Consider the following 12,438-nt stretch of genomic DNA (forward strand, 5'->3'; position numbering starts at 1 on the left):
TTTTTTTTGAAGTCGATTTCCCCCCGAAATTTTTAAATTTGCCAGTGATTTTCTATAAAAACGTATTTAATTCGTTTTGTCAATAAAAATGACACACTCTCTATATTGACTACAAAATATTCAAAATACTCGTTTAATAATATTACAATAAGAGGCTTGCAAAACTAGAGTAAAATTTCCTACAAAATTTCGGGAGATTAGAAAAAAAACAAAGCTGATATTTTTTTTAGTGCAATAGAATGATTATCTTAACTGTATAAATCTTTAAGTCTCTCCTGTAAAGAAGAGTCAACCATGTTCGTTGTGGCACTTTTATTTCATTTTCTACAGAAAAATATTGGGTCTTCCTTGGCCAACCCATATCTCTGTTGAAATGAGAAACATGTTTTTACAAGCCATAACATTACTATTCCAAAATATACTACAGTCGTTGCAGATCAGTATATGATGAATATAGGTATTATCTTGGTTTTTAGAATGCTTTAAATTTCAAGATAGGTAAGAGTGGCAAACCTATTATACAAATATTTATTAAAAAATAAATAAACAATGCATAGTCCTGTTTTATCGATTTACACTCGAAGTTCTGACCTCATTTATATCTAAAAGCAAAACCTCTCCAGACTTCTACTTCTTCTTCAAGTGTTTACGGATTTCTTCCGATACGTCATGTTTATGTCTTTGAATATAAATATGTCTTTTATCTTTAAATCTATCTCCTAAAATTACCAATGGCATTTTTTATCTTGAAATTGACTTTTGTACCTTTTTATATAAATGGGCAATATGTCAGAACCAAAATTTTTTTATTATTATTATTTCTTCCAGTCTTTTATCTTTTGTTCTTATTAACCATTTAGAAAAATATTTGTGCATTGATTAAGAGCTCGTAATTTTCTATGATAATTCTGCCAATTAATTTTTGCTATTCTAAAACAATAAAAATCCAATAAGTTATTAATATGAGCCATTATATATTGTGCATATCGGAGATATTGTTTAGAGGACGAAGTTTCTAGTGAAGGGATACTTGTTTCAATATCTTTAATTCCTCGTTGTTACTTTAATTCTTCTTTTTTTTTCATTCTTTTGATTGAATCAGAAGCGTGGCAATGTTCCTTTGTTGAAAGCTTTATAACTTCATCATCTTCATGATATGATTATGGCCTACAACTAGAAATAAAAGTCGTGAAAATGAGCCCAATTAGATTTAATATAATTGGAAAGTCAAAGCAATAGTTGTTTAAAGAAAAGAAAAAAAAAGGAGGGATAATAATAGAGGACAGAGGAAGAATAGTTTATGAAAAATATCAAAAATTGCCTCTTCTTGTATTATTTTATAATATAAATAATATCTAATCTGATAACTAGAAATACATTACTATTATGTATATTGTGCAAAATAAGATAGCATAGTACTGCCCTACTAACGAATATGCTTACTGTTCAAAATAGTCAATGTTAAATTTATGTAGTTCTTGCATTTTATTCTATTAGTTATTTAATTATCCAAATTGGTTGATGAGCATTTTAGTTTTACTTATACAGAATTCTTCTATATGCTTTCTTATTGTGATTGCTTTTATTCCTTTTTATATACCTATATTAAGTTTCTTACTATAAAATATACATGACCAAATCAATATATCATTTCTAAAACAACCTAGAACAAGTTAAGAAGACGCTATAAATTATAATTGAATGGTATTTTATGTCAATATTATAAAGTAACTCTTGTAACTTATTTACAGAATATATACAGCAATTATGTTCTAAAAATTTGTATAATGTATTGATTTGAGTTGTACTTATTAGTATCCGTTTTATATTATATGATAATATATGATCGATGTAAAGCGTCTCTTCTTCAATACTAACTACAAAGTATAATATATTTGAAATTATCTTCTTCGAGTAACAATAATCTCATAGTAGCATTGGAGGAAGATATAAAGTGAAATTGTATCAAGTAGCGTTATTATTGACGTTTAATTGCAAGCTTTCCCTCAAAAGTTTATATGCTTTATTATATGTTGCTATCTTCGTTATATATTGTAATTGATGTATAAAAAAACTTTCTCCTACTTTATGATAACTTTATTAAATAGAATCCTTTTTATGTTATCAGTAGTTGATATTTTTTTTCTTTAATAATTAACACTCTTGCAGTAAACAATTTAGCCAAAGAGGAGTATCCGCAAATACTGGTCCAGTCCAAATAAGAACTATTGGATAAAAAAAAACGAAAAACAGTCACAATAATTTTCATTCTGCTATCAAAATAAGGAATAAATATTTGTGTACTTCTTCAGTTATAAAAGCTCTATTAAAAGAAGAATTTGGTTTCGTAGTGTAAAACAAAAAGGGAAACCTTGTGTTCTTATATTTAGTTTGTTTCTTCTTTCATTTGTTTTGAACCAATTTCTTTTTTTTTTCCTTTTAATTTTTTAATTGCACTCAACAAGCTATCATCACTATAAGAACTCGAAGAAAAAGAAAAAATTTTTAAAAGAAACATAACTGAAATTCAGTATAGAGCAAAATGAAAGAGCAAGTCGTTGATAATACACCAAAAAAAATGTAACTTCGATGATGTTTTTTTTTCTTTCTTTCACAAATACATGTACTAAATGATTTTAATTTTCATTGACAAAATACAAATAGTCGGTACATTCAATTTGGTGTTTTATCACCTCAAAACATGGTGAAGATTTCAGAATTTGAGATTACTCAAAGGGATCTATATATGCCTGAAAGCCGTACACCTATCAAAGGTGGTGTTCTTGATTTAAGATTGGTAAATAAGTGGTTTATATACATAAATGTATTTATATTTTAAAATAGTTTTCTAAGCATTTGTTTTAGGGTACAACTTTAAAAGATGCTTTTTGTGAAACTTGTGGGCAAAAGATGCAAGAATGCGCTGGCCATTGGGGCTATGTAAAGCTTGTTTTACCTATCTTTCACATTGGTTATTTTAGACCTGTTATCAATATCTTGCAGGAAATTTGTAAGGTACGTCTTTTTTTATTAAGAATTCATTTTAACAAGCTGCTTAAACCTAAGTACAAGTAGACCTGTAGTCGTGTTATGTTAGAAGAAGCTGATCGTCGAATGTATTTAAGAAGATTAAGAGCACCTGGCTTAGATAATTTGCAACGAAATCGAATCATTAAACAAATCAATGATAAATGTAAAAAAGTCACATATTGTCCTCATTGTAATGCAGTTAATGGTGTTGTTAAGAAAGTTGGACCCATGAAGATCACACACGATAAATATCGTTTAAAACGAGTTGATGCTGAGGCAGAGCAATTTAGAAAAACGTTTGAAACAGCTGCAGCATCTATGCCTGAACTTCGATCTCATATCAGTAAAGCACAGGATGATTTAAACCCGCTTCGTGTATTAAGACTCTTTCAACGAATTTCACCAGAGGATTGTGAATTATTGGGTTTGAGTGAAGAACATGGTAGGCCTGAATGGTATATCTGGCAATATCTTCCTGTTCCTCCTGCCTGTATTCGTCCCTCTGTTGTACAGGATGATAATACGAGTAATGAAGATGATTTGACAGCAAAATTAACCGAAATTATTTTTACTAATGCAATTATCCGCGCTGGTTTGGAAAGAGGTGTTACAGTTATGAATTTGATGGAGCAATGGGAGTTTTTACAGCTAGCTGCTGCTATGTATATCAATAGTGAATTACCTGGTGTTCCTAATGCTAACGCTGGTAAACCTAGTCGTGGTCTCTGTCAACGTTTGAAGGGTAAACAAGGTCGTTTCAGAGGTAATCTATCTGGTAAACGTGTTGATTTCTCTGGTCGTACTGTGATTTCGCCTGATCCCAACATGCGTATTGATCAAGTTGCTGTACCTGAACGTGTTGCTAAGATTCTCACTTTTCCTGAACGTGTCAATCGACATAATATTCATAAGCTACGCCAAAACGTTATTAATGGTCCTTTTGTTCATCCAGGTGCTAATTTCGTACAAGGTGCCAATGGTATGAAGAGATTTTTAAAGTTTGGTAATAGACAAGAAATTGCAGCAGATTTGAAAATTGGTGATATCGTTGAACGTCATCTTTCGGATAATGATGTTGTTTTGTTCAATCGTCAGCCTTCTCTTCATAGACTTTCTATTATGGCTCACTTTGCCAAGGTGATGCCTTGGAGAACATTTCGTTTCAATGAATGTGTATGTTCACCTTATAATGCTGATTTTGATGGTGATGAAATGAACATGCACTTACCACAAACACAAGAAGCCAAAGCAGAAGCTATTGAATTGATGGGTGTAAGCAGCCTTATTTTTGATTTTATTTTATTTTATTTTATTTTTTTCTTACAGCTAATTTATTTATTTATTTATTTAGGTTAAAAATAATTTAGTTACTCCTCGTAATGGTGAACCACTTATTGCAGCTACTCAAGATTTTATTACAGCATCTTATTTAATATCACATAAGGATACTTTTTATACCCGTGGCGAATTTACTCAAGCAATTGCTATGATGGGAGATGCTAATATGAAGATTGATATTCCTCCGCCCGTTATTTGGAAACCTCAACGTTTATGGACAGGCAAGCAAATTTTTAATATTCTTTTTAGACCTAATAAGGAAAGTAAAGTATTATTGAATGTTGAAGCAAAGACCAAGTCGTTTGTGAAAGAAGAAGGTCGTCTTCCTGATATGTGCCCCAATGATGGCTGGCTAGTTGTTCAAAATAGTGAAATCATGTGCGGTCTTGTTGATAAAGCTATTGTAGGTGATGGTAATAAAAACTCAGTGTTCTATGTCATTTTGCGTGATTATGGACCGATTGAAGCTGCAAAATGTATGAATCGTTTAGCTAAGCTTTGCGCTAGATGGCTTGCTAATCGCGGTTTTTCAATTGGTATTAGTGATGTTACACCTGGCGAACGTTTGAGTAAAATTAAAAATGAAGAAGTTAGAATTGCTTATAAAAAGTGTGATGAAGTTATTGCTCAATATAATAGTGGACAATTAGAAACGATGGCAGGTTGTAACGAAGAACAAACGATGGAGTCCATTGTTTCTGGTATTCTATCTAATGTTCGTGGTGATCTTGGTAAAGTCTGTATGAATGAATTAAATATGTATAATTCACCTAGTATCATGGCCCGATGTGGTTCTAAGGGTTCACAAATTAACGTCTCTCAAATGGTTGCTTGTGTTGGTCAACAAATTATTAGTGGTAATCGTATTCCAAATGGTTTCCAAGATCGTTCGTTACCTCATTTCTTGAAACATTCCAAAAGCCCTCCAGCTAAAGGTTTTGTCAGAAACAGTTTCTATACTGGTCTCTCTCCTACTGAATTTCTTTTCCATGCTATTTCCGGTCGTGAAGGTTTGGTTGATACTGCTGTTAAAACTGCTGAAACTGGTTATATGGCTCGACGTTTGATGAAAGCCTTTGAGGATCTTGTAACTCATTATGATCTTTCTGTCCGTAACTCTGAAGGTGCTATGTTGCAATTCTGTTATGGTGCTGATGGTTTAGATCCTATGACAATTGAAGGTGAAGGTATTCCTGTAGAATTTACTCGTAATTTACGTCATGTCAAAGAAACAACTCCCCCAGATAGTGATAGAGGCCTCTTACCTTGGGAAATTATTTATCTTACGGAAAAAGAAGTTCAAAGAGAAGTTTGGCAGAGAAATTGTATGCCCTCATTTATTGATATGGTTCTGAAGTTTGTCCGAGAAAAGGTTGCTGGTAAACTTGCATCTATTAGAAGAAAACATGGATTACAATCAGGTTTGGCTATTCCTGATGAAGATTATATGGATATCGATATTGATGAAGATGAGGATGAAGCTGTGAAAGCGGTTGTTCGTAATTTATTTGTTATTACTGAACGTCAATTACGTGATTATCTTGGAGTATGTCTTTCCAAGTACATGAAAGCGAAGATTGAACCAGGTACTGCTGTTGGTGCTATTGGTGCACAATCTATTGGTGAACCTGGTACTCAGATGACACTTAAAACTTTCCACTTTGCTGGTGTTGCTAGTATGAATATTACACTTGGTGTACCTCGTATTAAAGAAATTATTAATGCTGCTAAAGTTATTTCTACTCCTATCATTACTTGTGAACTTCACTCAAACAAAGATGTAAGAGCCGCTCGTGTTGTTAAGGGTCGTGTTGAAAAAACCACTTTAGGAGATGTAGCTATGTATATGGATGAAGTTTATGAACCTAATGAAGCATATATTCTATTACGTATTGATCTAGATGCTATCAATAGACTTCAATTAGAAACCAATTTACACCAAATTGCCCACGCTATTAAAACTGCTCCAAAACTTAAGATGGGCCAATTGGTAACTGATATTAATAATAATAATAATAATATTAATATTAATGCATTTGCTTTAAATAATAGGATGTTCAAACTAGTAGACCTGATATTATTCGTGTCTACGTACATGCTAAGCAAGATGAATCTATGTATTATAGTCTGAAGGCTCTTAAACGTGCTTTAACAAATGTCGTAATTACTGGTCTTCCATCCGTTGTTCGAGCTGTTATTAGTGAAAAGGAAGGTGGAAAAGGCGCTAAACAGCTATTAGTAGAAGGTTATGGTTTATTAGAGGTTATGACTACAGATGGTATTATTGGTCATGAAACTACATCCAATCATGTTATGGAAGTTGCAGACGTATTGGGTATTGAAGCTGCAAGGTAACTACATTCATATGTAATATATATACATATATAATAGCTTACTTATTATATTTTATTAGAAATACAATTATTAAAGAAATTCAAGATACTATGTCAGCTCACGGTATGACCATTGATCATCGTCACGTATTCTTGTTAGGTGATATTATGACTAGTAAAGGTGAAGTTTTGGGTATTACTCGTTTCGGTATTTCCAAGATGAAGGACAGTGTACTTAGTATTGCATCTTTTGAAAAGACTACTGATCACTTGTTTGAAGCTGCATTGTACTCTAAGAAAGACGGAATTGTAGGTGTATCGGAACAAATTATTATGGTAAGTTTATTATTGCTATTATTATTATTATTGCATTTACTAATATATACTTCTTCAAAAAGGGTATCCCTATGTCTATTGGTACTGGTTTATTCAGATTAATCCAGAAGTCTATGAAAAGCCATATTCCTTCTCCTAGACCTTTATTATTTGACATTTAATTAGGATATATATATTTCATGTAAATAAACTACTTATTTTTTTTCCCCTAAGGTTAGGCTTTATCTATGTTTGTTGAATGAACATAAAATGTTCCTAATTCAACGTTCATTAAGTTATATATCTGAAAGTAGTCTTTTTAGTCTACGGGAAAATGTTCAATAAACGAATTTATGATAACAAATTATATGTCTTCTATTCACTGAAGGACTCCACAGTAGCTATTAACTTGTTAAAAATCTAAACTTCTATCATTAAAGATAAAAGAAGAGTATCTAGAGATGTTTCATATACGGCAAAGAAAATGATAAGCTTATTAAAAAAAAAAAAAAAAAAAAAAAAAAAAAAAAAAAAAAAGAAAAGGTTATGAGTAACAAGAATATAAAGTATTCATGAATATGTCTTCTTTTTCTCTTATTTCTTTTCGTCTTTCCTCTTCTTTTTTTGTTGCATTTTTTGAGCCGTTAATAAGAATGTTGACAGTATTTTCAACTGCGCGCTGAGAACCGACATAATTGAGCCAGTTAATTCTGGCAGTTTCAAAGCTGTAAAAATCGAACAGAACTTCCATATGCTGTAGCATATGAGTCATGTACATTTTATAATGATCTATGGACATGGTTTTCGATGAAGGAATTTGTTTTTCAACAGTCTCTACATTGGATCTTCTCTTGCTCTCTTTTTCCATTTTTTGTCGATATACATTTCCATTCATGTCATAGTATTCGGCTGAAGACAAACACCTTATGTCTGTATTCCCATGATAAGAGACGAATGCATCTTTTCTATTTGGGTCTACAGCACAAGGTCTAAAATATCTATTTATTTCTTCACTGGTAAAATTGTGCAGTTCCAAAGAAGTCTTGCTTGTACTAGGCGATGTTGCTTGTGTTTTTCTACAGAATGATATCCTGCATGTATATCCGTCCGTATATATGCTATTTAAAAAACATCTTTCCTTTTCGATGAGGCAAGTCTATTAAGTCTTCACGACTATTCAAATTCAAAATTAGTGTGCTCATTTCTCGTAAACAATGTTAACACTTGCCTGTTAATGTTTAATTTCGAAAAGTCGAAGTAGGCAAATAAACATCTTTGTATCTGTTGGAAAGGAGTCTCTTCATCTTGTTTCTCCAAAAAAGCCCCAGGAAATATGCCACCTAAATTTCGGCTATCGATGTTTATAAAACGCCAATGAAGACTTGGTTTTGAAAACAAACTAAAGAGCCTGGGTGGAACGAACTTCTTTTCATTGTCTTTGCTCGTCATTTTATTCTTCTTAACCTTCTTCTTTTTTGGTCTTTTTCTATTAGGTGGATTTGTCTGCTCTGATTGTTCTAGTAAGCCAGGCTGTGTTTGTGGGTTTTCCTCAATTAAGGCTTCGTATTTAACCAGAATATGCCTTAATGCTGGTATTATACCAAAAAGTGCTTTATTGAGAGTTTCTTTTGTCATCGGAAACGAAGGTAATCGGTTTCTGATTTCTAAAATCAATGGTTTTGAGAGGGCACGGATGTTGCCCTGGGCTTCTTCACTTAATGAAAAAGCAATGTTACCATCCATAGCTGGCTGTACCTTATGAGAAAGCACCGCATCTAAGATGTGTTCGAATACTATATGTTTTATAATGGATATCTTCACCTCCTTTTGATAAAAAAAATGTCAATATTTGTAATGGTGTACAGTGCTACTTTTTTTAAAAAAAAAATCTCACTTACGGGAAATTTTGCACGAACCATGTATATGAAATAGTTTGCTATAAAAGTTTGAAAGTTTTCTATGTATTAGTTGTTGTAACATGTAGCCAAAGTCTCGCACGCACTGGACAACATTTGACCATAATTGGTCAGATCATTTCTTTTGACTATCAAGTCAACACCTTCAATACCGGCAAGTTCTATCCACGTATCTGAAATAAACGGAATTTGAGGATACTTAGATGAGAGCTGCTCGATAGACATATTTTCGTTCATCACTCTACAGATAGAGTACCAAAAGTTTTGTTCAAAAACTACATTTGATAATATGTTTGGATGTCTTAGTATATAGAAATTAACGAAAAACTGGGTATTGATGACAACTTTTCGTAAAAACATTGATAGAATCTTGATTTTTTCAAGAGCTTCTTCGTAGACATTTTGATTTGCTGCAGACACAAAGGATTTCAGCGGTAGAGAAACAGTGTATCTTTGATAATTAAAATCAAGATTTCTGTTTAGTAACTCTTTCAATGTAAAGTTATAGTTTGGGCATTCTTTACTCCTTGCTGAAGAATGACCAATATTTTTGCAAGATTTACACGTTAAGTTTTGTTTGCTTGAAGAAGTAGAGCTCCTTGCCCTTTTTGCATTTGCTTTATCTTTCTTTTCTTTATAAGTATCCTTTCTTTTGACACCTTTTAATAGTTTGAGTTAGTTTATTTTATCAAACAATATAGTTTATATTACCCTTTTTTATAAATTGTTTGTTTGTGTTATCATTAACAGCTTTTGCTTGTACGCTTTCATACTTGTGCTGTTTCTTAGCCTGTATAAAAGCTTCAACATTAGCATAAATGAGTGTACGTATGTTGTTTAAAATAAAAAGAAAGAAAGAAAGGAAGAACAAGATTTGTTAGCAAACCAGACATACAAAAGTATTGGCTTGCTAATTGGTATTTCACAAGTCTCGAATATATCAATTCAATATATCACGTCTACATACTAGCCTCCCAAAATGTTTTATTTTTATAATTCATCAATCTTTACATTCAGTTACGGGGCAGTATCTATTGTCTTTTGTATTGGATCTTTTCATACTTTAATATTATTGTAGGTGGATCAATCATTTGAATTAGGTTGATTTCATTACAGCTTTCCTTTACAGACGACATTTATTCGAGCATATATTACAATAGATAGCATGATCGTAGGTCACCATACTCTAAGAGAAAAAAAAAAGAACAAGGTTTTTCCTATGTATGGGTTGTTCTACACGCTGCTCATTTTGATCCCCCTTTTTTTTTCAGAATTGAGCAGAGTTGCTTCCGCTTTCATTAAACAATAGAAACCTTGTTGGCCAAGTAAAAGTTATATACAAATGAATTTTGAGTTCCATTCTTAGATCGTGTAGTGATATAGTGGTACAAGTGCTAGAGAAACTGACTATCTTTAAGAATTTCACTCCCAAATCGAAAAAAAAATCCCCATATTCTCTCAGTAATAAATCAGTTTCCCATTGTACAGTTAAATCATCACCAAAAAACGGTTTTTTTTTATAAACACGCTAGCTAAACCTTCTTAAGGTTGTTCGCAAGTAGTATCCATGTAAGAGGTAAAAAAAAAAACCAGCTGACCTATTAGCCTACAGTTGCATTTTAGTTCGTCCAACATTTTATCTCAATTTAATTTCTCCCTTTGTTTGATTTCCGTTTTTACATTTTCCAAAAAATGTAAGCTAGACGTCTGAAAATTAATTTTGATTCCTCCAGAAAAAAACTAACATTGTCTAAATTTGAAGTGTAAAAATCGTAATAAAAAAAAAACTCTCTTATCTCTTGAATCTATTACCATCAACGTTTTATACTAAGAAAGTGAGAAAATCAATTGATGCCTGGCTCATTCGCTGGCCTTCTATATGTGCAATTCTGCTTGAGATAGACTATCTAGCTCACTCCCAAATCCCTGAACCCTCTGACCATTTTGGTGAACCCTTTGTCAATCATCTTCTTTCAATACAACAACGAATTTCTGATAGTTAACTATCATCACTTATACATACACTTCAACATTTTCCCTTCTATCCCAAAACGGGTTTTCTTTCCATAGCGATCTGACCAGGGCAAAACAGCATATATAAATGCTATGTGCTCATTGGTCGTTTTTTAATTTTTTTAAATAAAATTTCTTTAATCATAATAAAAAAAAAAGGGTGACGCATTTTATTACGTAATAAACATTTACATTAAATGATTCGAATTTTGAAAAAAAATATCGTCGCCTGCAGGATTTGAACCTGCGCACGCAAAGCGTATATGATTTCTAGTCATACTCCTTAACCACTCGGACAAAGCGACTATCTTGCTCAACAAAATTTTTCGCTATATCTATATAATTGAAATTTAGATAAAAGTCACGTGATCCGACCAATAGAAATGCGTTTCTGAATATAAAATCCCTAACTGTCGATAATTTTTTTTGTCTCTGAGGTTGGTATTAAATTATTTGCTTTTATCGATTTTATTAATAAAATAGTAATTAACTTTGGGCGTTGCATGTTATACGGATGAAAATAAGAATTGAAACAAATCACAATTTCGCTTTTTTTTTCTTCAAAGTTTATTCTTGATTTATACGAATGCTGTTAAAAAGTTTCAAAATTATTAGATTTACTGTTTTACAGCACTTTGGGTGAAATTGAGATTAGTTAAAAACTTTGTTAGATACAGCATTAATATAAACTTAAAAAACATAAAATTGGCCTTTTTCTATAAATCAATATTTTCTATTAGAAAAAAAAAACAATGTTTGGGCTTGCGGTATTATTATTCTTAACAAGAGAATACAGGAAAGTGATTACAACTAATTAACATCTCAGAAGAGATGTAATGAATATTATTTGACAAAGCTGCAATCATATTGCTACAGTCTTTGCAAGATGAAACGCCATGACATTTGTTATTGTAAATATAGATTTTATTCTATAACATGAATGGTGAACCTAATTTATATATATAAAGAAAAGTTTTTACTTTGATTATATATTTATCTATAGCAGCTACAATCAAATCAACGTATCTTTGTCTAATCAGTCATACTTCCTATAAAATATTGGTATCTTTTAATAGAAATAGCAATTAACAGTAAAAATTATGTAAAAGATGATGTTTGATTAAAAATGTTTTGAACAGATAAGAAAGAATTAAGTTTTTTTACATAAACATTAATTCTAAAGCTCCATTGTTTGTATACAATTAAACAGCTTACAATTATTTTTATTATTTTCTTCGTTCTCTCTTTTTACTAATTAAATTAATGATATTATGCTTGTTATTCTTAAACATCGCCATTCTATTGCTTTCTTTTTTTTTAAAAAAAAACCCTATCAAAACAGTAGTATTCTCAATATTTTAAAGTGCTTTTATTTTTCTATAATCAGGTTGCATTTTCATTCCCACTAATACTATTTATTTTTCCCAAAATTATCTAGCGAAAATAGCCAAAGGTTCACTTAAAAGTTCCAAAAAAATCATTAAAAAATATAT

The 12,438-nt window shown here is 31.4% G+C and overlaps 2 protein-coding genes and 1 non-coding gene across 3 annotated transcripts; 1 reads left to right on the forward strand and 2 right to left on the reverse strand.

Moving 5' to 3' along the window:
• Positions 1-2,542: 2,542 nt before the first annotated feature.
• BX663DRAFT_549465 (uncharacterized protein) lies at positions 2,543-7,198 on the forward strand (the record flags this gene model as incomplete). Its single annotated transcript, XM_051531149.1, has 8 exons — positions 2,543-2,580; positions 2,665-2,797; positions 2,866-3,015; positions 3,076-4,302; positions 4,382-6,358; positions 6,421-6,719; positions 6,782-7,037; positions 7,100-7,198. 8 exons carry the CDS (start codon positions 2,543-2,545, stop codon positions 7,196-7,198), a joined length of 4,179 nt encoding a protein of 1,392 aa, XP_051385454.1.
• Positions 7,199-7,560: 362 nt separating this feature from the next.
• Positions 7,561-9,250, reverse strand: BX663DRAFT_499815 (uncharacterized protein; the record flags this gene model as incomplete). Its single annotated transcript, XM_051526236.1, has 4 exons — positions 9,019-9,250; positions 8,915-8,973; positions 8,357-8,840; positions 7,561-7,946 (listed from the first exon to the last, which is right to left on the reverse strand). Exons 1-4 carry the CDS (start codon positions 9,155-9,157, stop codon positions 7,561-7,563), a joined length of 1,068 nt encoding a protein of 355 aa, XP_051385455.1. The 5' UTR covers positions 9,158-9,250.
• A 1,918-nt stretch (positions 9,251-11,168) lies between these two features.
• BX663DRAFT_t42 lies at positions 11,169-11,250 on the reverse strand. Its single transcript has one exon. It is a non-coding gene; the product is annotated as a tRNA-Ser (tRNA).
• Positions 11,251-12,438: the final 1,188 nt, after the last annotated feature.

The sequence above is a fragment of the Cokeromyces recurvatus genome (assembly GCF_025118155.1).
Source record: "Cokeromyces recurvatus strain NRRL 2243 chromosome Unknown BX663scaffold_5, whole genome shotgun sequence".
Classification (NCBI taxonomy): Eukaryota; Fungi; Mucoromycota; class Mucoromycetes; order Mucorales; family Mucoraceae; genus Cokeromyces; species Cokeromyces recurvatus.